The sequence below is a fragment of the Panthera leo genome, chromosome A3 (genome assembly GCF_018350215.1).
Source record: "Panthera leo isolate Ple1 chromosome A3, P.leo_Ple1_pat1.1, whole genome shotgun sequence".
NCBI lineage: Eukaryota > Metazoa > Chordata > Mammalia > Carnivora > Felidae > Panthera > Panthera leo.
Window position 1 is genome coordinate 26,037,196 of NC_056681.1, and position 23,551 is coordinate 26,060,746.

A 23,551-nucleotide genomic window follows, 5' to 3' on the forward strand; every position below is an offset into this window, starting at 1 on the left:
GCCAGGGATCATGTAGACACCAACCTAGCCCCCCATCTCGTTTAAAGAACAGCTCCGACAGCCCCTCCAAAGCCAACCCCCAACCTGCCCCACAAATGGACCAGGCCACCCAAGAGCACCTCACCTGGAGGGCTAGTCCACCTCCTCTCTTGGGGATTCGAGGCCGGGGCTGTTTATCTCGCTTCATTCTGCCCTGGTATTTGGTGCAGCACTGCACACGAACCCAGCTTAATAGGGCAGCCGAGGCCCCTGGGACCTCAACACCTCAGGAGTGCCAGCCCGCTTGCTAATTGCCAACTGTCTCACCATGGTGTCTTGCAAAACATTTCTCATCCCCCATTCCAACAGTGGCCTTAATAAGGCCCACAACAACAGTCATGGAGGTGGCCAGGACTAGAACACTTTTTACAGGAAGAGGCTTATAGTTGCCACGTGCAGCTGATGTTCAATTGACTCATTGCATGTGCAGCCGTTTACAAACCTTTTTCCCTCGGCAGGCATCAGCTGACCAAGATGAACCTCGGGAGAGGCACTGAAATTTTTCACTGGCTCCTAGTCCCTGACCAAAGGCTAGATCTAGTAGCTCTAGTGATAGGACTAAGGCATGATGGGCTGGGGTATTGGAACACCTGGCTGGCCGGCTGGGAAAGTCCTGCAGAGCAATGGGGATACTCTACCCAAAGAGGTGCGGCCACAGGTTAGATTCCTAGGGCCATTACCGTGAGTCCTGTGACTGAACAGGACAACTTGGGAGTAGTGCGTCCAGGTGCAAGGGATTCCAACCAAGGTGTAGAGAACTGGCAGAAGCAGCCTTCGGATTCTGGAGTCCTTAAATCATCTTGATCAGCTACCCAAGAGCTATAAGAAACAGCCTGGAGGGGTGCTTGGGTGGCTCAGTCCATTGAGTGTGACTGTTGACTTTGGCTCAGGTCATGATCCCAGAGTACTGGGACTGGGCCCGGCATCAGCAACAGGCTTGAGTGTGGAGCCTGCTTAGGAGTCTCTCTCCCACTCTCCCTGGCTTGCATTCACTCTCACTTCTACACTGTGCTTGCTACGTGAACCAAGGGCCTACTTCGACTCCCACCTATTCCACTGGAATCAGGCCCTCCCACGTCCCACCCATCTGACCTGCAAAAGAAGGGACACCAGACTGTTAGAGAAATACTGATTTTAATTCAACATAAGGTAAACTCTAGGCATCTGTCATTTTTCAGCCTAAAAATTAGCAAGACTGTTGAAACAAGGCACAATTTTCCCCCATACTTGTTACGTGGCTCCAGTTACAAAAAAAAAAACTTTTTATGAAAATGTTAAAACATAAAAATAGAAGTCTGTGATTTTAAAAAAAAGTGTATAAAAAAATTCCCACAAAACCTGTCAACGTTGTTCCTTATTCTACAAAATAGCACCAGTAAGAAGAGTAAAAGGTGTTAAAAACCATTACGACAGCATTTCTGAAATGCAGCTTTCCCGACCTCCCATTCCCCCTAAAAACAACTTCTCATGGAATACAAAAGGACTTTAAAATCTCTGGAAGGAGGGTCGAGCTTTTATTGCAGTTTCCCCCTGCAATCTCTTAGATGAGGGGAGAGTGCAGGGAATGTGCTTGTGCCCCGGCTGTCATTGCTTCTCAGTTTAGAAAAAGGCTGAGGAATTGGGGTATCCTACTTCTAATGTGGAGACCTGTGCCTGCAGAGTAGTCTGGAAGGGTGCGTTTTGGGGGTGGGCAGGGATGTCTTACCTAAGCCTACTCCTTTGTTCCCTTCTAGTGGGGAAGAGGGAGATAGCGAGAAGCCATACCTGTCTGCATAACATGTGGCAATTTATACCCAGCCCACCCCTTCCTGAGCTCCCCGGAGGGTTCTATTGCAGTCACTGGGAGGGATATCGCTAAGGGTCATCCTCCCTGTGGGTCTGTGGGGGGGAAAATAGCCCTGAATGTGATGATGAGGTCATCCCTGCTGAAATCATCATCATTACAGAAAATACTCTACACGGGCCCTGACAGCGGGTCCCAGCCCTTTATACTGAGGCCAGGGGAATGTGCTAGGGAAAATTCAAGAACGACATAGACATCATCTCCTCTTCTGCTAGCCCTAGGAAGAAAAACATCCAGGGCCCTTAAAATGTCCCTTAGCTACATGTCTACCACTGCAGTCCTGGGAAACAAGGAGCCGCAGATGTTTTTTAAAAATCATAGTCTTGGCATAACTGTCTTGGGTGATTTTTCAGCATTAACCTGAGTACTGGAGGGCTGTTGGCACTGTGGTTTTGGTATCTTAGCCATTGTTTCTCTGAGCGGTAAACCCGGGAGGGGGAAAAAAAAAACCCATCTTACTACCTACTTCAAGTTTTAAAAATTTTAGAAGACAAAATGAGCACCGTGTTTGGCCACTCCTAGCAGCCAGGTCTGAATTGTGCACAAGGAGGCAGCACCTCAAGCTTTCCCTGCCAGGAGGGGGTCGCACGGCTCTGCTCCTGCCAAGGATAGGTGGCGCAACCCCACAACGCGGAGCAGAGGAAGGGCAGAGCTGAGGCTGTACCTCCTGGGTCCTGGCTCTGCCCCACATGCCCCAGTGCTCCTGGGCTCAGGGTGCCTGGGGGCTATTCACAGGCAAAGTAGTCCTTCAGGGGGGCGAAGAGGTGTCGGATGACAGGCACACTCCAGGACCTCCCAAGCAGCTTCTGGCGGGCACCACGGCCCATGTTGGACACATCCGTGTAGTGTACAGGAAAGCCGAAGATCCTGGCGGGAGGCACCAGAGTACAAAGACAGGGAATCAGAAGCGCCCCCCTCCACCACGCTTAGCACGTCTGGAAGATCTTAAACGTGAACAGTTGGCACTGTTCTTTCTGCCCTTTATCCCATCAGGCCAACCAGGCCTGCACATGAGCCCTCTCTTGACCCCCAGAGGTCAGGCCCACCGGTTCTTCAGCACACGAGGGCAGGGTTCCTCTATGAGGATGTCTGTTTTGTGCATACCCAAGCCTTAGCACTGTGCTCCTGGTGCACAGCTGGTGCTCAGTGGACCTTTCCCATAAGAATGAGTGAAAAAATGAATGGATGGATGAGTGAATGCATGCCAAGAAAGCCAGACAGCAAGCAAAGAGACATGTATCTGCCTTCAAACCACAAGATGAGAAAAGTTAGGCAATCTCCCTAATAAGAAATAAGGACACTTGCAGAAATGGATCAGCATGTGCTCAAATAATTAACCGTGACTACATTGACTTATCCTGCATTTTCTTTCTCTCTTCAAAGCCAGTTGTTAGATCAGGGTCCAACCAAATATACCAAGAGCTTCCTCTATGGGATTCTACCAGGCCTGGTGAGAGGCTACAGATACACTGGACCTCAGTCTTTCCTGGCTTTACAAACTAACACCTTTAGTGTGCACACCAATGGGCCAATGGCTGAATGGGTTTTAAGAAACCTGCCAGAGATGTAACACCTTAGGCTTCTGTCTTGTTTAGCCTATAAACGACAGCCATCTGCACCAGCCCCCGTATCACAGAGCCAGCCCAGCATGTTAGGTTTAGGTCTCAAAATACACAATAACCCACGAGATGAATGGCAAGAATACCCACCAGTTTCTTTCTACAAATCAGAACTTAACTTTAATACTAAGAAAACTATTGTTCAATCAAATCAGAAATAAAACCAGCTGTAGGACTGAACTAACTGGAATAAAAGTACTCTTATCAAATCCTTGAGACACAGCCAAAAATGTAAAAAGGAATATTCACAGCCCTTCCTACATTTTGAATAAGGGAAAACAAAAAAAAAAATTGAAACCAGAATAGGAGAATTGAAATCCAAGAGCTAGTTTTTTGAATCAAAATAGTTTAACTACCAACTTAGCCAAGTAAATGGAAGAAGATGACAGACTGTGGCTAAGTAGGAATCAGCTTTAGAACCAACAACTTGGCCGAAGGGATCTTCTCAGAAAGACCAATGGCAAGTCAATGGGGTTTTCTTTAGCTGGTTCCTCATACATTCTGGAACCCCAACGTGTTGGGGGAGGTAAATGCCAGGGCAGCACAGCCAGAACACAAAGAGATGGTGCCGTCTAATGACCTCATGTTTCAGATTCCTCACCACCACCACCCTTCTGTGATTTCTACCAGGAAAATCAGCACTAACGCTGAAAAGGTATTATTCCCAGCCCCAGGAACATAGGTCAGGGAGACCGTGCAGAAGTAAGGCAAGCACCTGGCCATTTGTCCTGCCATCCTTAACCACGTATTCTTCCCCTTTCTCTCTGCCTGTGGGATTTCCCTCTTCACGTGCAGTCCTGCTCACCTTTCTAGCTCAGTGCACCACAAAACATCTTCTTTGCCATTCATGACAACAGGGAAAAGTTGGTTTTTCCCCTGTCTGATCGAGTTCGACTTGGTGGTTATTGTCTGTACTTTCTTTAACTGGAGAACAAAACGACATCATGGAGTGAGCACAGAATGAAGGATTGGGGTCAAGTCAAGGCTCAAAAGCACCTAGGGAAGATGCAGGAGGGAAGGCAGGTGTGGGAGAGAGGGGGGCAGGGATGGGCTCACAGAGGGAATGAGAAAAGGAGAGCTGGAAGGGCAAGAACATTTTGTGTTTCCCACAAACACCAAGAAGTTAATGAACATGAAGGACCAGCCTCACAGAGAACAGCAGATAAACAAAACAGTGACCATGAATGAGATCACATGGGGGCCATGAAAACACCAGAGTTATTGACCAAGCAGGATTAAGCAAAAGTAAAAAACCCACCCAGATTGTAGAGAATGGCCCACTGGGTTTTGAAGGAATGAAACTTAGCTTGATATAAACATTACATTTATGGAGGTCTTGTAATTAACTATGACTTAACAGCAGACGTTTCTTTTTTTTGGCAAAGGTAGGATTAGTTGTTACTAGGAGGACGAGCTGAAATAATCTGTGTCTCTATTCACAATTGGAAAGTCTAGTTGCCTTTTCTCATGGTGATTATTTGTTTATCAAGAACCTCTCCTACCCTTGTGCTTAAAGACTGGAGAGAGCAATGTGATGTGGTGAAAGAGGCCCAGCACCAGGGGGTCATGTGGGGGGCGGGAGGGGAGGGGTGGCAGGAACAAACTGGACACCACGGTCAAGTCCTCGCTTGGAGGTCACCAAGTGTGTTTCCAGAGACCATTTGTTAGAACATCTTACCTTTGCTGTCCTATTGAACTCCAAGCAGTCCTGCAGCTCGAGTTTATCATTCTTTGATGCTATCACGGGCCTGAGAACATCCAAAACCCATTACTTTCTACCAACTATAAAGGGGCCTCGGCTAGGCGCTCCCCAAGGTGGGAGTGAGGGCCAAAGACTGCAAAATGAGCTCTGGCAGTGAACTTGCTACAAATTCCTGATAAAAAAAATGAGCCTCACAAGAGCACATGACTCTGCAACAAAGCTATGGACAGACTAGCCCCTTGAAGAGGCAGCCCAATGTCCCAGAGCAAATGCTCCCCATTTCTAAATTTTAATATTAGGCAGAGCTCTCCCCTGAGAGCAGGATGAGGGAAAGCACACTGGAAAAAGTCAGGAAACCCTTCCAGTCCAGCCCCAACTGTTCACTGGCTGAGTGACCTTGAGCAAGTTAGGCCCCCTCTCTGCGCTTCATCAGGAACTTGGGTTAGGTCTTTGTGGGTCTACTCGTTACAACTAGCACATCGAACCCATGATTTGGTGGCTTACACTGGGGGGTGGTTGGGGCCTCCAGAAACTTTCATGGCTAAAAGGAAGTACAAGTAAGAGACAGGAGGTGGGTTCACAATACTACCAATTACTCTTTTAACTTTTACCATTGAAACCTGCAAATGGAGAAAGGCAGACAGATGCCTGAGAAGGGGAAGGGCTAGAAATTGAGGAACCAAGGGGTTAAGCAGTTCCAGAGCAGAAAGCCAGCAGAAGGTCTGAATGCACAGAGTTCGCGAACACCACAGCAACCCCTGTGTTAGGAACTTTAAGGCCAAAAGGCAATCAGATGTAAGAATGAATATGGTGCCCATAGGAGGGGCCTCTGAATCACACAAAACATTCCCCTAGATTCTGTCAGAGATTCCCTTGACCTCACCTTCCAAGCTTCAAAATGCCTGCCTACCTGAATCTTGAGTCTTCCATGAACCCAAGGGAGTGAAGGCAGCTTGGGCTCTACACAACCAAGGTGTGTAGACTAATGGCTGGATTTGGGTCTGTGATCACCAGGTGATGGCTGGGTCACCCCTCCTACAGCCCTGCACAGCACAGCTGTAGCCATTCAGTTCTCACAATTGAGCAGAAAGCTGTGGAGACCGCAGACTCCTTTCATCTGATACCCTATACCCAATGGGTCGGCAAATTCTGTTAGTCCTACCCTCACATTACCCACAATCTGATCCATCCGTCCTGCCAAATTCCACAGGACTCCACCACCACCCCCCACCCAGAGCCATACTCGCATTGTGTTGAGCATGTATGGGTGGTGCCTCCTGGGGCCCTCCTCTGAACACCCACCCTCACTGGTCTCCCCATTGCTGCCCTCATCCTGCTATTGTCTATCCTTCTATGAGCAAGTACCATGAACATGAGATCCAACTCTCACCTGCTTAAAACAGTTCACGAATTCCTATGCGATGACCCAGAAGGGCCACATAACTTGGCCCATACTTCTGAGTCCTTTGCCTTACTGCCCCAGCCACTCTGGCCCCTGGAACAGTTCTCTGAGCCGGTCTTCCAATGCATTCTTCAACATCGCCCCTTCCCCTATTCCTTCTTCCCGGAATGTTTGTCTTTCCCTCTAATAGCCACATGGCTCTATTCTTTCATTTAACGCCCTGCCAGAAGGAGAAGCGTCCCCACTGGTTCCTACGATGCCCCCACCTCCAGCCATGACCGCAAAATTATTTACTGTCTTCTCTACCCATCTGCCATGAGCATGTCAACTCCATAAGAGCCGCGACTGACATCTAATGTGCATACCACTAAGCTGGCAGCACATACAGCAGTGGCTGGCACAGAGGGCTCAAGTGTTGAGTGAAAGAGCCCACTTCAGGGGCGCCTGGGTGGCTCAGTCGGTTAAGTGTCTGACTTCGGCTCAGGTCGTGATCTCACGGTTCGTGAGTTCAAGCCCCGCGTCGGGCTCTGTGCTGACAGCTCGGAGCCTGGAGCCTGTTTCAGATTCTGTGTCTCCCCCTCTCTGCCCCTCCCCCGTTCATGCTGTCTCTCTCTGTCTCAAAAATAAATAAACGTTTCTCTCTCTGTCTCAAAAATAAATAAACGTTAAAAAAAAATTAAAAAAAAAAAAGAAAGAAAGAGCCCACTTCATCCAGACATGGACATTTTCCATTTCACTGGCTGACCAGCCAAATAAAAACACAGCATACCCAACAGAAATCCTACAAGCTATTCCAGCACCTTCTCCCCTCTGTTCACACTTTGCTAAATGCCTGAAAGTTATTACGCTTTCAGTCCTTCTTTCTAAAGGAGAAATGTTTTTAAGCTCAACTCATTTGCAAGTCTGGGATATCACATTAACCATCACATTGTGTATCTTAATCAGCAGATTGTTCTCCTGGAAACCACATATAGGAGATAACGAATCCTCAGCAATGCCGTTTACTTTGTGGGTTTGAACATGAAAAGGTTGATAAAAAGTTGTGAAAACTCTTGATTAAGAAAATCCAAGGGAGACAGGTTAGCACGTTCTGCCACCTGGCTGGTCATCACAGGCCTCATCCAGGGATCACTTCATCTAACAATTTACTTTTATTTCCCAATTGGATACCAACTGGGAGAACAGGTGGGGCATTAGCACTCTGCTCTATCCCAGCTCCAGGCACTTTTAAGAACCTGCCCCATGGGCAGAGTGGGAACAAGTCAGAGAAGACTAAGGAATCCTGGCCTCCGATTTCCATGTAGTTGCTGTACTTGCCACCAGGCATCAACCACGACACCAGTCTGAATTCCAGCTGGGGCCATTTCTCAGCAGATTCGGTGCTTTCTAGAAGGTTTGAATGATTCTCTGGGTCACAAGACTTCACAGTTAGGGCTCACACCATTAGTTACATTTAACTCGGCCGTTACCTGACCCGGCTTGAGCCCCTTGTTACCTGTTCATTCCAGGCAGGTTGCCCCAGAAGTAGCGGGCCCTGTGAGCAGCAGACACTTTGATGGCATCGATCATCACTGGGTTACACTGCAGAGAGAAGGGCAGCAGCTGGGAGCTCATGTCAGTATTCAGGTGTAAGCCAGGGTGGGGCTTGACCGGGGCAGGTGACAGGGCAGCCTCTGCTACAGAAGAGGCATGGTTCCCCTCAGCAAGAGGAAAGACCAATTCCCATCAAGAATCTAGCTGGGTGCACCTGGGTGGTTCAGTCTATTAAAAGTCTGACTCTTGATTTCAGCTCAGGTCTTGATCTCACAGTTGTGGGATCGAGCCCCGCATCAGGCTCCATGCTGATAGCATGGAGTCTGCTTGGGATTCCTTCTCTCCCCCTCTCCATCCCTCCCCTGCTCGCGCGCTCTCTCTCTCTCAAGATAAATAAACTTTAAAAAAATGGTAAGAATCTGGCTGGAAGACAGAAGTGCCCAGATATTAATGGTGGCAAGAGACACCCGACCGGACCTGCAGGTTCTAAGAGAGGATATACCCTCGGACAAGCCAGATAATTACAGAATGTGCTATATGTACAGGGAGTAAAAGTAGCTCAAAATTGAAATCTGTCAAGTTGGAAGGTGGGTGCAGGAATGCAGTTTTGGCAAAATATGGCTTCCGTCGGCCCTCTGCCAGGTTCACACACCATGAGGGAACTAAGGAGCCAGTTCTATAACCTCTCTAGCTGACCACAAGCTATAAAGTTTTGGAGAAAAGGAATTAAATGCATAAACAGCATTTACTATAATGCTTGATGTTATTGTGTCAATGAACTGCTGGCAGCCCCTTAAAACAGCAGTTCTCAGAACAGGGAGGAGAAAAATGACCCCAGAGTGAAAAACAAAGTTTAGTCAAATCCCCTGAGGCTTCCAAAAGTAGGGAGATGAGGATTTCACCATCAGACTTCAGGGGGATTCAGGGTGAGGTCGAGATCAAATTGTCTTCCATGTACTAAAAAGAATCAACTCACCTGACTCCATTAGTTTCAGATTTTTGGATTTAGCCATGTCCTCCATCTAGAACCCAAAGTCATTCCCCAAAGTGGAAACACCCAACCACCCCCAGTGCCAGCAGGACTCACCCACCCATGCACTCTGGATACTCAGGACCCCAGGTCCCTTACCTCTAGGAAACGAGAGATGTCCCTCTTGTCACCGACCTTCATGGCTACCACATTCTCAAACATCCAGAAGAAGGGCCGGTCGTCACCCTCCTTGGGGCGTGTGTAATTCAGCAGGTGGTAGAACTCAAAGAAGAGCCGGCCGGTGCCCTCTGAACCCACAAAACAAGATAGCAGAGCCAGGTTCAAATCCTTCAGCCCACCCCTCCATAGTGAGACCAGTGGGTTCCCCAGGGATCACCTGACTACAGCTGATACCCACAGTCTTCCTACCTGCAGTCTTTTGGAATGACTAAGGACATGGGCATCAGCAGTGCAGTATTTACTGGTATCTCTGGGGGACAGGATTTACTTCGGACAAGGGAAGAGCCAAGAGGTAAGGCTGGCCAGAAACAAATAGTTCTTTCTTAGACCACTCCTCCTGGACCAGCACTCAGGTGACATAGGGTCAGCTGGGATACTCACCGTACAGGCCTTTCCTGGCTGGGTTCACATTTGAGAGATCATTGCATGGGCTTCCACCAATCACCAAGTCAAAGGGGCCCCATTCTTCAATCTGTGAAAGAAAAACACTCTTAGGGTAGGGATGGAGGCGACGATGGAAGGATGCAGCCTAGGTTCCAAGCAACTATCAAGAAAACCCATTTTTTTTTAAGTTTATTTATTTTGAGAAAGAAAAGGGCAGAGAGAAAGAAGTAGAGACAGAATTCTAAGCAGACTCCCTGCTGTCAGCACAGACCTGATTTGGGACTCGAACTCATAAACCATGAGATCATGATGTGAGCCACGATCAAGAGTCAGATGCTTAACTGACAGCATCACCCAGGTGCCCTGAGAAAACCCACTTCTAGGGGCACCAGGCTGGCTCAGTCAGTGGAATATGCGATTCTTGATCTCAGGCCTGTGGGTTCAAGCCCCACAAAGGGTGTGGAGCCTACAAGAAACAAAGAAAAGAAAAGAAAAGAAAAGAAAAGAAAAGAAAAGAAAAGAAAAGAAAAGAAAAGAAAAGAAAGAAAAGAAAAGAAAAAAAGAAAGAAAGAAAGAAAGGAGGGAAGGAGGGAGGGAGGGAGGGAGGGAGGGAAGAAAGGAAAGAGAAAGAAAGAAAGAAAGAAAGAAAGAAAGAAAGAAAGAAAAAAGAAAGAAAGGAGGGAGGGAGGGAGGGAAGAAAGAAAGAAAGAGAGAAGAGAAGAGAAGAGAAGAGAAAGAAAGAAAGAAAGAAAGAAAGAAAGAAAGAAAGAAAGAAAGAAAAAGAAAGGAAAGGAAGGAAGGAAGGAAGGAAGGAACCCACTACTAGAATCTTGTTTGGTCATTTATGTCCCCCAACTCCATTAATGACCCAGGAAGACCTAATGCTCCAGACACGCTAAGATCTAAATCTTTATGAATATAATTTCCAACTTGTGGATCTTGGTACTAGAGCTTGACGTAAGCCCAGGTTCTCTCTTCTACTATAGCCCTGGGCATGGAGAAGCGGACCACATAGCCATAAGGACTTGTAGGGCTCAGTGCTGAAGGAGGAAGAGGGGGTGGGGCAGAGCCCAGCAGGGGTGCAGGCAGCCCTCACGTTTCTCTTTGTGATGTTCCTGACGTCATTCACATATTTGATGTTGCCCTCATGCTTGACAGTTCCAACAGCGATGGATTCTTCACACACTTCGGAGGCGACGTACTTCTCCACTTTGATGCCCAATTCTTTCAGGACCAAGTACCCTACAGGGCGTCAGGGACAGAAACCGCATTAGGGTTGTCCTCCATGGGGCCCTCCCTGCAGTGATTCTAAGCCATCTCTAGAGCTCAGACCAGACCCGGCAAGGACATGGCTGTCCTCGAGAACTCGGGCGGAGGGCACAGAAACCACACACTGGCCACACCAGGCTCCCTGGTTTGTGGAGTTTCGTGAAGAAAATGTATGGATAACTGGCGTAGCCCACCGGCAGGATCTAGCCAAGACTCCAGCACCTATCACCCAGCACAGTCAAACACAGACACACGGACAGGAATCCTCACCAAAACCATGTTCAGAAAACTCTTAAGGTCTGGTGGCATGGCCAAGGCTCAGTCCTACTATGGGTTATCTGTGCCGACACAAACAAGTCTTTATAAGGCCCAACAGAGTGGAGAAAAGCTACCAGTAATGACCGGACCCAGTCATTAAAAGCTGTCGCTGAGTGAGGAATCTGGACACCAATGTACACGCATTAAGTACAAAGGATGCGAACTGCACAGCAGCTCATTTCTACTTCTTCCTGCTCTGGTAACATGGAGATGTTCCTAACAATGCATCGCAGGGTGGCTTTGAGGATTAAATGAGTTAAATTGGGCCAACTTTCCAGGACCAACACGCACGTTGGCTTGTGCTCGTTCTATACTTGGGCAACCTGGGGATGTGGAAGGGAACCAAGACTACAGATACTCAGAACTGCCTAATTCACCTCCAACAGATCTATGCTTATGGAATGGAAAATCACTGTCCAAGACACTTGTGCATAATACAAAATACAACACAGCTAAGATATACTTGTCTTCGAAAGGCCCAAAGGAGGGCCAGGTAGGTGAAATGGTGGGAGAGGTTTGAGGAGAGGAACAAAGAGTCGGTGGCTTTCTGAGAACAAGTGACCAACAGGTCACCCCAGGGGGTTTTCTTAGCATTGATGACGGGACACCTGGAGCAGGTGAGCATCCCTAGGTGAACTCCAAACTCACCTGTTGCAATTCCATCAAACAGGGATAAGACTCGAATGGGCCGCCTTCGGGCTGCGGGAATCGCAGGGTATAACTTGGGGGCTTCCTGCCAGGTTAAAGAAGGAGGTCATGGAGGTCAAGGTGCAGGGGGAAGACTCAACCTCTGGTGGAGGGGAGGGCTGACCTTCCTCTGAGAGTCACAAGCCCTGTGCTCTGTCTGCAGCTTCTTAGCTGGGATCCCCTCGGGAGCTCTGGCACAGAATGGCCACTCTACCCTTAGACATGAACACAGATGCGACTTTGGTACAGATACACACACACACAGAAACACGTTACCCTATCCAGGAATGACCTGGAGCCTCCCTCCATGGACTGCAGAAAGGAGCCCAGTTCCACTAAGACTTAAGAGTAAGTCACAGGCTTCCCTTCCCTCTTCAGTTCCGCTAAGGCTAACGCTCGGTTGGTTCTATAACCATTCCTTCAATCAATGAGAGGCCACAGAGGAGGGGAGAGAGAGCCCTAGAGAAGCTCGAGAACTGTGCAGAGGATGTGGTCTGAGGCTCTCAAACGCTCGTCCGGACAACGCATCTTTTCCATTAACTCTTGCCGACAGACTTCCAGAGCGCGCTTGGGGTGGGTTGGTGCTGGGGGAAGAAGCCTGTGGCTTACGTATTCGAGCCCCGTGTCGCTGGTGAAGAAGGCCTGCAGGCGCATGTTCCAGTCCTTCCGGCGCCGCAGGACGCCGTGACAGCGCTGTGGGAGGCACATGTAGCAGCTCCAGGGCTCCTGCAGCTTCGCGTCTGCTGCCGTGCCTGTGCCCACCAGCACCTCCAGGCACTCCACACAGAAGCACCTGTGCCAGGTAGCCAAGGGGGGGGGGGGGCCGCCTTAGCCACCGGGCAGCCCTCCTACATACCCCACCTTCCCTAGAGAGAGCAACAGACTGCCTGAAACCTTCCTGGGGCCCCAGTTGTGCCTCCCTGTGGGTTAGAAGGCACAGGGTCATGATCTGGGCTGCGCTAACCTCTTCCTTGGATGCCCATGCAACCTCAGCCCACAGCTTCTTTGCACAGAAAAGCTCCCCACCAGAAATGGCCCATCTCCAGGGGGCCATGCCCGCCTTCACAGACCTATGTTTCTTTTCTTTTTAAGGTTTGTTTATACTTGAGGAAGAGACAGCACATGAGTGGGGGTGGGGGAGGGGCAGAGAGAGGGAGACCCAGAATCCGAAGCAGGCTGACTACACGGGGCTTGAACTCGCGAGCTGTGGGATCATGACCTGAGCCAAAGATAGACGCCCAACTGACTGAGCCACCCAGGCGCCCCCTCACAGACCTATGTTTCTAAAGCCCATCCCTACACCCCAGTTCTACTTCCAGGACACGATGACCATGGCCCTGTGGGATACCGGCTTGGGCCCAGCACCATGGCCTCGGATCCCTCAGGGCCACAGACCAGGCCCGCAGCCCATGGCCCATGCTCACCGGCAGCAGCTCGTGTTGCTGCACAGAAGCAGCTCGCGGCCCTCACAGCACACAGTGCAGTAGGACTGATAGCCATCATCGTCGTACATGTAGAACAGCTCGAGGAACCGGTCCTGGCGGCCGGAGAGAAACGCCCATGAATTCAGAGATCGGGGACCACCAGGTCCCGCTGGCTCACTGGCTGAGGCCCTAGGACGCAGCCACAGAACAGATGACGGGTGGCTTGGTGTCCTGTCCAGGGACCCCAGCAGGGGTCTGCATGCCGCTGCAGGATGGCCTCCTCTGTAGCACCTAATGCTCAGAGCAGGGTTTGCACCAGAGGCTTCTCTATTGCCAACATGTGGGTGCCTTCCTCTGGGCCAGTACAGGGAAGTGCAGTGGGGAAGGGGCAGGAAAGCCCCAGGTTAGGACTTACCCGGCATGTCTGGCAGAGCCCACCCTCAAAGAGAGGGTGAAAGGACACAGGGTTTTTCCTACCGCAGGACAGACAGCTATCTGTAAGAAAGACAGGGATGCAGCTTTTGGCAAGTAGGGTCACAACATCACAGTGGAAGCCTGGAGTCTAACCGCTCTTGTTACGTACTCCATGCTAGCTAAGTAACTCCTCACGCTTTGTTCCTTTCGGCAACACTTCAAAGTCGCAGCGCCCACAGTCCCCATTCCAGAGATGGGGAGAGGCCAGAACCATAGCCCCAGGCAGGAAGTCCCGTGAGACGGGCAGAGGCAAGGCCCAAATGGAAGACCTGAGGCAGGACACCGAGCAGGGGCCACTCCAGCAGTGGGATGTTCTTGGGAGGGCCTGGCCTGAAAACTCCCGAGACTCTTTAAAGAGGAACGTGAGGGGCTCTTGGGTGGCTCAATCGGTTAAGCATCTTTTCATTTGGGCTTAGGTCATGATCTCATGGTTTGCGAGATCGACCCTGCGTTGGGCTCAGGCTGGGCACCGACAGCATGGAGTCTGCTTGGGATTCTCTCTCTCCCTCTGATCCCCTCTCCCAGTTGTGCACGCTCTCTCTGCTCGCTCGCTCTCTCTCTCTCTCTCCCAAAATGAATAATCTTTTAAAAAAAAAAAATGCCCATCGCTTGTCATCTGGTCATGATTTCAGGACATTGGTCCCTTCCCATTAGGATATTCTGCCTTCCCCTCATTTCAGCAGGTCAGGAATGGCCCACATCACTGACCATGTGGGCAGGGTCATTAAAATGCCTGAGACCAAGCATCCCCAGCCAGGAAGCACAGATGGGTGACAGAGTGTTGGGGGATAGGAGGATTACGGGTCGAGGTTTCTGGAACTGTCAGGGACTGCTCCAAACCTGAGCTCTCCCCAGAGCGCTGTGGGTCAGGAGCGGTTGTTTTCCTACCCAGCACTGAGGGAACCACTCAAAAAGTTATTTGCTGACTAATGGACATCAGGCTGAGGAAGCAAGGAGAGAGTCCATCCATCCTCACACATTCTGAATTCCTTCAGATACATTCTGGGCAATTCCAGGGGCTTGTTCCCAGCCAGGACAAATGGACCAGAGTTAGCTTGAGAGAGTGATGGTGGTGAAGTCTGTCTGCATTTTACCTCAAATCCCATTCTGGCTTTTCGCTGAGAAAGACTAAAGATGTCATAGATCATGGTTTCGTTTGGAGTTTCCTGAGGACAAACTGCCAACCCACCCCTTCCTACATACTCAAGGGGGCAGGATCAGTCTCTGTGAAAGTCAGACAATTCACTGCATTAAATGTAGCAACTAAGATGTCTGCACCCCAGCCCAAGGTCAAGGCACAGAGCGCTCGGTTAAACTCCCACAGGGCAGATAAACAGGCCAGGGTACGTCCTGAGCACTACCCAGGGCAAGAAGGAAGACCACTGCAAAGGAGAGTACATTACCTTCCAGGCTACCCTTGTTGTTGCTAACATCCAAAGCCATTTGTTCTGTTGAGAAAAAGAGCAGATGGGACATGGCGTCAGGTAGCCTCTTACTCATCAGCTAAACCACACTCGCTTGCCGAACGGCCCTCCGTACTGTCCCCAACCCCACCCCCCCACAGTGGGTGAGCTCAGGCCGCCGGCCTCCTCACCGCCCCACGGTCACCTCGACTCTGGTCCTCCTCTCCTCGGTCTTTTCCATTGTTATAGCAGTTTGTCTTGAGGCGCTTGGGTGGGGGGCAGTAGTCCGAGGTGGCCGAGTCATCGGCTGTGCGTCTTCGGGTCTTGTTCTCTGGGAAAGGTGAGGAGATGGCAGCCGTGGCTGGGGTGTGCGGGCGAAGGGGGGTGCGGGGAAACCGTGACCCCAGGACAGGACCATGCCTGGGTGCCAGCCGCACCTGGGCCATGACATGGGTCCACACTGCGTGCCCGACCACCCCTCTATGGACAAGTCAGAGGAATTCAAAATCCCTCACTCTGTATTTATTTACAGGGGTTTAAACAGCCAGGAGTATAAGAGAATACATCCCCATAGACCCAGCACCGGGAACATCAGACAAAGCCTGGCCTCTGATGTGCAGCACGCTGGCTAACAGCCACAGATAGTGACTGAGCACTTGAGATGTGACTTGTGCTGACTCAACAAAGGCATTTTATACTTAAGTTTGATGTAAATTTAACAACTGCCCATTGAAGGAGCCTGGCTGGCTCAGTAGGAAGGGCACTCTTGATCTCGGGGTCATGGAATCAAGTCCCACACGGGGTGAGAATACTTACATAAGTAACTTAAAAAAAAAAAAAAAAAACTTGCCCAATTAAGCTAACCAAACAGCTCATTTGGAACTCGGACATCTCTAAAAAATATATCACTTATTTCTAATGAAAAATTCAGCACGAAAATTGAGATATCATAAGACATGTAAAAATATAGATTTAGAAAAATCCAAACTCATAATTTTTATATTGACTTAGAAATGCCAAAATGTTGGAAATATTAGATTAAGTACATGATTTATATTAATTTCACCTGTTTCTTGTATTCTCTCCAACGTTGCTACCAGAACAAATTTAAATTATATTATATGGCCATTGTTTCTGTTTCTATACATTCCTTTTATATTTTTATTCAACCTGTAAATATCTATAAGGAGCGTGGTAAAGGAAAATTATAGTCATCAGAAATCGTAAGAACCCTTTAGTGACAAAATTACATTTGACGGTGCACATACCATTAGAGTTGAGAAATTAAGGGAAAGCAGGAATCCAACTAGTGTATAGAAAAGTCCGGGAGGGTGTGCACACCCAACAACGTTAACCTGGAGGGCAGTTGTGAGGGATGGGAGTGAAGGGGGGTAGGTGTGAGCTCAGGTTGACTTTTTAACAGATTGGATTCGTTCCCAGTGACCACTGTATATGCAAGAAATTGAAAGAAAGTGCAGAGAAAACAGTGCATAGTCAAAATACGGGAAGGGAGTACCGTGTTTCCTCGATTCTAACTTCCCACTGCCTGCACGACGCACCTTCGACTTATTAACCACTTATTTGTGGGGAGAGGGAAACAAAACAAAACAGAAAATACTATGTTAAACGTATGGATTGTTAAGACAAATAAAATCCTGGATTTCAGACATCTGGGATTCCTGGGAGTGACAATGTGAAACCACACCTAGAGAGGAAATACGGTGCCGGTCAAACCTTTAGCATGGATGACGCTGCTTTCTGAATGGAGGTGGCTTGTGGGGTTTAGGGAAGGGTTAAGTCTTCCCAAGTTTTCTCCAGTAAGCATAGCTTAATTATTGTTTTCCTTTTTAAACAAAAGGGCACTAATGGGGCAACTAGGTGGCTCAAATAGTTAAACACCCATTTTGGTATCAGCTCAGGTCACCATCTCAGTTTGTGACATGAAGCCCCAAATGGGGCTCTGTGCTGCCGACAGAGCGGAGCCTGCTTGGGATTCTCTCTCCCTCTCTCTCTGCCCCTCTCACTCTCGCAAGTGTGCTCTCTCTCTCTCAAAATAAATACGCAAAAACTTGTAAGAGAAATTTATAAAAGGGCATCAGTGACAATTCTGTCTTGGCCTTCTATTTACTCAAGTTTCTGCAATGGACTCAATCCCAATTACGCATACTTGACCTTTAGCAAGAAGGGTAACCAGGGAAGCTGGAAAAGGCTGGCCTATTCACTTTTCCAGCTTCCCTGGCGGTTCACAGGGTGAAAGCGCTCCAGGGATGCCAGCTCGCTGGGAAGCCGGGGTAGGGTAGGTGGCAGCAAGGGGTGACTGCATCTCCCAAGACTGTCCCCACCAGCAGCTGATGGTGGGTGCTGCCCAGGGACCCAATCCCACCTGGTTGCTTGTTGTTGGGTTTGAGGCCCTCGATCCCGGTGGGCTTAAAACCCCCGTGGGCCCACTCCAACATGGGCTTCAGCTGGTCCTCCAAGGAGTCACCAGGATTGCTGGGGAAGGTTTTGCCAGCCCGCACCCTGGCTTTCTGTGGAGATAAAGAGGCGGGATGAACAGGAGGGGTGGATGCTTGCCAGGCCACACCCAGGGATTCACCCAGCGGGGGCCTGCATTCCTCATCACACTGGCCCCTTTCATAGCCTAGCAGCTGTCCTGGGCTATGGTATGTGACCGGGGTGGGGGGGGGGGGGTATGCCTGTGTACGGAGACAGGCAGGAGGCCATGCAGAGAATGAAGTCTTTCCATGCAGGCACCAAAGAGCATCTCTTCCCCATTGGGCTTTGAGTGGTCAGCTCCTTCTCAAAGGCCAGAGGATCAGAATTAGCTCTGTCACTTTTAGATACAGGAGAGGCATCAGCCACAGCACAGTCTCATTGCCTCTGAGAAAGCTCCAGATTTCTTGTGTTTTTTTTTCCCCAACGAAGCTGGGGAGACCTCAAGTGTTAAGTCCTATTACAGAAGCACTATGACGTTTTACATGTCTAATTAAGCACAAAGCCTGGCTCACAAATGCTGGACCGAGGCCACTGGCCATTTTCTTTCCACGTCAAGGTAAAGGGAATGACAGCCTGATGGATCCCCCACAGACAAGGGGAAGAGGCCTCAGCTGCTCTCCAGCAGCTTTTGAGGCTCTGGAAAAGCTTGACAGATAGGAATATGGTGTCCCACCTCCCAGTGCTCTTCCCCCCTCTAGCAGTACACGGAGAAGGGGGCATAGCTCCGGGAAGGCACGGAAGTCTCAAATCCCTTCCTTTTCTTCTCAATCATCAGGCTACTGTCATATTTGCACGCACTTCATGTGTCCCCTCCGTGCTAGCACTGGCTATGCTGTGGCCTGAGCTGGCTTTCTGTACGTCACTTGCTTTAACTCTGCTCTTGGGTCCAGACCCCCACCATCGACTACCATGTTACCTCCAGAGCATGGTACATGGCCTTCCTGTAAGACACCAGCTTATTGAAGGTCGCCAGGTTAAAGTGCTGGCTGAACAGCCCCAGGGCCACTAGCTTATCTGCAGACACCTGAAAGAGAAAGCCATCATCAACACCCGTCTACAGCCTGTATCTCTCCCAGGCTTATTCCTGGGGATCATGTTCACAGACTGAAAAGAAGGTTAGAGAAAGTAGAAAACAGAATTGGTACGCAGCCTCTGACACACCCTATAGCCAGAAGCACAGTGAACATGACACTCCAAATGGGAGAAAGTAGGATTCTCCAAATGGAGGATGCGCCCTGTATTTGTGTTATGTTCTGAGACCAAATGACCCACAGGTCCCTGGTGTGGGCCCCATCTCAGTGTTGACACGCACAGTGGACGTTCCAATATTGGTACTTTTGTACATGTCCTTCCCTCCTTCATGAGCATGACAAAGGACAGCTGAGATTAACTCTTTAGCATTTTATTAAGGGAATTTAATGTACACGTTTAGAGAATAGTGTTGACAAAAGTAAGCACTTTCTAATTATGTTGATTTGTTGATATGGGCCTTCCATTGGGGCTAAATACCCATATATTCCCCAAGTCTCCAGGGCCTGCATGAACTAATCAGGCCGCCAAAGGGAGGGGATGAAACTCCTGTCCCGGGATGCTGATTAGCACTGAAAGACAGGTGATGTCTGGTTCCCCACAGCGCATGCTCTCTTTCGTGCCAACTTCCGTTTTGCGCTTGTACCTCTAATCCTGACCTTCCATGACAGGGAATTGCCACCACGTATAAAAAACTGGCCGGGGGGCGGGGCCGGGGAGGGGGGGGGAGGCTGCTGAGTGGATCAGTCGCCTAAGCGTCCTATTCTTGATTTGGGCTCAGGTCACGATGTCAGTTTTTGAGTTGAGTTCCGCATCAGGCTCTGTGCTTACACTGCAGAACCTGTTTATGATAATCTCGCCATCTCTCTTTCTGCCCCTCCCCACTTGAGTTCTCTCTCTGTCGCAAAATAAGCTTTCAAAAAAAAGCATTTAAGGGGCGCCTGGGTGGCTCGGTCGGTTGGGCGGCCGACTTCAGCTCGGGTCATGATCTCACAGTCCGTGAGTTCGAGCCCCGCATCGGGCTCTGTGCTGACAGCTCGGAGCCTGGAGCCTGTTTCGGATTCTGTGTCTCCCTCTCTCTGACCCTCCCCCGTTCATGCTCTGTCTCTCTCTGTCTCAAAAATAAATAAACGTTAAAAAAAAATTTTTAAAAAAAAGCATTTAAAAGAAACTAGGGGTCGGTGTGATTGTACATTGAAAACACCAGTGCTGTTCCCAGTCCTGAACTGCTCTATTGCATGCCATGTGTACCCCAAACACCAAGACGTGCACTGCAACCCTATCCTATAATGCTAGTAGCCCCCCCACATCATCTTACTAACATCAGACCAGCCTTGCAAAGCTCAATCTGTTTCACTGGGCCAAAGCAGTTACAAACAATCCTTGCTGCTTCATTTCACAGAACTCATAGTCCACATCCTTCAGTTAGAGGCTTCAGGGAGAGCACAAGCCCAGGACATTTGTTGACCTGCTCCCTCTGCTGGTCAAACAGAGTATCTACGTGTATTCTGCCTACCAGGGGGACTCCAAATCCTCCTCGTCCTGCCTATTGGGAATTTCAATGTGTTTATGGCAAATGATCCCGAGGAAGCCCAAATCGTGGGAAAAAACAGAACCTCAACTTGATGCTGAATCACACAGATGTACTGAATGGCCCTCCATTACCACATCTGCCTCCGTCCCAGCCCAGCTTGTTGTTGTTCCTCATCTAACCTCTGGACATGCTGAAGGTTGGACTAACATTTTGAAAAGAGACCATCACAGGCAAAGTACTGCCTACACTATTCTCATCAAAACCTGAGATCTCATAGTGTGCTTTGGACGGGTAAGAAATCAAAAGTGGCTGATTCATGCCCAACACAGCTATTGTCCCACAGACTCTCATCAAGAAAGAACATAAAATGGTTAATGTCGGCAACAACAGAGGCGTCTGTGTGGCTCCGTCGGTTAAGCATCCGAGTTCCGCTCAGGTCGTGATCTCGTGGTTCGTGGGTTCGAGCCCGTGTCAAGTTCTGCGCTGACAGCTCAGAACCTGGAGCCTGCTTCAGAATCTGCATCTCCCTCTCTCTTTGCCCCTCCCCTGTTCCCACTCTATCTCTCTATCTCTCGAAAATAAAATAAACATTAGATATATATATCAGCAACAAAAAGAACATAATCATGTTAATCATATCAAAATTAGATATATATATATATAATCTATATATATAAAACATTAGATGATATATATATCATCAGCAACAAAAAGAACATAATCAACAAACTCTGAAGTCGGTACTCTGAGTTGAACTTTTTCAGAACTGTCACCAGGTGACCCTAGGCCCAGCCAGACATGCTCCTCCCCACATGCCTCCAGGGCTAAATGATGCCCAGAGGCAGAGACCACCCTTCCTGTCTCTTCTAAGCTTCTCCAAAGATCTTTGAGGGTGCTTACCCAAGTGGCCATTCCCAATTCCACAGGAATCCATAAAAAGTAAAAAAGAGAGCACAAGTGGCCACAAGTGGATTCAGAGAACATTCCAGCTTTTTGTCTCCTAGAAGAGCACACAGAGCTCTAAGCCCCATGAGACCCTCAATATGTGTTTATGCTATTTAACAAGAAATTTTTATCCTTCCTAGACATACTGAGTCAAATAGCCTCATCCATCTGGAGAAAGCAATCACGGGCCTTTTATCGTAAAACATCAAGTGTACAAGGAAGGGAGGAAAACACTGCAGGTCTGTGGCCCGGGAGCCTACCTTGCACTGGACTCACCTCGGAGAATTTGCCGTCACCAAACCACTGGACCCACCGCATGCCGGACATGGCCTGTCGCTTAGAGGTGGCCTTCCATGACACCACCATAGCAGGCCACCAGGAGAAGCCCTTGATCTTTCCCCACACAAGGTCCCCTATTCCAAACTCCTTCCCATCCTAGAAGGGAAAACCACAAGAAAGAATCCCAATGAGACAGATTGCCTGGGCCAAGGAAAAGTCCTGCCCACCCCACTGACCCCAATGGCCACTGCCTGAGGGACCAACTTGGGGCTCCCTCCAAAGTGCCCACCATGGGGGCCCCTGGGAGCCTAGGTACAACCTCGGCTCAGGTCATGATCTCCATCTCCTGGTGATTTGGAGCCCCGCAGGCTCTCTGCTGTCAGCGTGGAGCCCACTTTAGATCCTCTGTCCCCCTCTCCCTGCCTCTTCCCCCCATGCTCTCATGGGGTCTGTCTCAAAAATAAATATTAAAAAAACAAGTGCCCAGCTGAGGGGTGCTTGATCTTGAGGCTGAGTTTGAACCCCACATTGGGTGCAAGGATTACTTTAAAAAAATTAAAACTACGAGTTTGAACCCCTTGAAAATAAGGGACCAGTTTGGTTATTTGATAGGAACATGGGATTATATTAGATTTACAACATTTCATAAATACATTTAACCTAGTATCTAGGAATGAAAGTTGCCGACTGAAAACTCACAGAACATAACATTAGAGTAAATAATGACAATCACTGGGTATTCCCACCACAGGCCATTACACAGGTTATTACAAAGGCATTGAAATGCAAAAAAAAATTATGGACGTTTGCACATAAAAAGCTTACCATAAAATGTGAGATGCCCATGAAAACAAGTTATGAAAATATACCTATAGTCTGATATACATAAGAAAAAAAGGTTGTCTACATGATATATGCAGACACGTACGTATATATGCAGCAATGCTGGAATGAAATAATTGAGCCCACTGGTTAATTATGAACTATACACTAGATGGGTTATAGACAAGAAAGTGAGACAACTCCAGTTCCTAATAAGTGAAAATGGCTGGTCTCCAATTGTACGTAAAACAGGACGAACAGAAGCATGTACAAACAGGGTACACTTATTTGGGGTACAAATGTGATGTTCGGGAAATCAATTAGGTGTTTGAATTATGTCTGGCAGATAAGTAGGGTGAAGGAAGGACTGGTGCATATGGAAAAGAAAGTCAAATATTAGAACAGATGTGACAAAAAAAAGACACGTGGGAGTAGGCTCCTCTGGGTGAGTGGCTGCCCTTCCCTACTACGTAGGCCTTCCCAGTGGTACCTGATACTCGGTGTTGTCGGCATCTGTCCCCTCCGCGTCCACCTGCGGGGACTCCAAGCTCTCCTGCTGGCTGTCCTGGGCCAGGCGGGCGTAGGGGGTACTGCTGCTCTGGGGCATCACGTCATCATCTGTGAGGTCAATGGTGAGGTAGGGGCTGGCGGGGGACGGCCACGGTGTGCCTGCCAAGGATACTGTCCGCCGCCTCAGGGACTGTGGACAGAAGGACACAGATCTTGGGCCACAGCAAACCAGGCAGGTGACCGGAGACCGGTGGTCCCCCCAGTTGGATCCCGGGCAAGCCTGAAGCGTGAAGGTGTGAGTTGAGAACAGACACCACCAAGGTTGGTTTTCCAGGAACGAGTGAGCACCCCTTGAGTGGTGGGAAAAAGCGACCTCCATGAGAACGGGGACAGAATCATGACACATAGGACAAAGGCAGAGTAAGCATGAGTGACGTCTAGAGACTCCAGAGCCAAGCTCAGAGAGGGCCACGGGTTTCCTTAAATGCTTATTGTGTGCCCAGCCTTGCAACAGGAGTGGAGAATTGTTGTGACCACTGGGGTTGCCTCAAGACAGTCAGTGAAGATACTAGCGAGACAGAACAGTTCTGGAGTCAGTGGAGCTGAACTCATTCCCAAGGAGGAGCAAG

General features: G+C 49.1%; 1 protein-coding gene across 11 annotated transcripts in view; it reads right to left on the bottom strand.

The window, feature by feature from the left end:
- Positions 1 to 1,156: 1,156 nt before the first annotated feature.
- Positions 1,157 to 23,551, bottom strand: part of DNMT3B (DNA methyltransferase 3 beta) — a 42,001-nt gene continuing 19,606 nt past the window's right edge. For 6 of the 11 annotated variants that reach the window (XM_042931261.1, XM_042931262.1, XM_042931263.1 and 3 more), the window contains 17 exons: positions 22,903 to 23,112; positions 21,588 to 21,746; positions 18,720 to 18,827; positions 17,691 to 17,835; positions 15,513 to 15,638; positions 15,308 to 15,352; positions 13,846 to 13,925; positions 13,431 to 13,543; positions 12,616 to 12,799; positions 11,968 to 12,052; positions 10,829 to 10,974; positions 9,730 to 9,820; positions 9,268 to 9,416; positions 8,101 to 8,186; positions 5,180 to 5,249; positions 4,307 to 4,425; positions 1,157 to 2,749 (listed from right to left, as the gene is read on the bottom strand). In XM_042931261.1, coding sequence (XP_042787195.1) covers positions 2,608 to 2,749; positions 4,307 to 4,425; positions 5,180 to 5,249; positions 8,101 to 8,186; positions 9,268 to 9,416; positions 9,730 to 9,820; positions 10,829 to 10,974; positions 11,968 to 12,052; positions 12,616 to 12,799; positions 13,431 to 13,543; positions 13,846 to 13,925; positions 15,308 to 15,352; positions 15,513 to 15,638; positions 17,691 to 17,835; positions 18,720 to 18,827; positions 21,588 to 21,746; positions 22,903 to 23,112 — 2,058 coding nt within the window. In that variant the 3' untranslated portion in view covers positions 1,157 to 2,607. Of the gene's footprint in view, positions 2,750 to 4,306; positions 4,426 to 5,179; positions 5,250 to 7,313; positions 7,992 to 8,100; positions 8,187 to 9,267; positions 9,417 to 9,729; positions 9,821 to 10,828; positions 10,975 to 11,967; positions 12,053 to 12,615; positions 12,800 to 13,430; positions 13,544 to 13,845; positions 13,926 to 15,307; positions 15,353 to 15,512; positions 15,639 to 17,690; positions 17,836 to 18,719; positions 18,828 to 21,587; positions 21,747 to 22,902; positions 23,113 to 23,551 lie in introns of those variants that run through there. The other 5 variants (XM_042931269.1, XM_042931267.1, XM_042931265.1 and 2 more) reach the window with 4 other exon arrangements.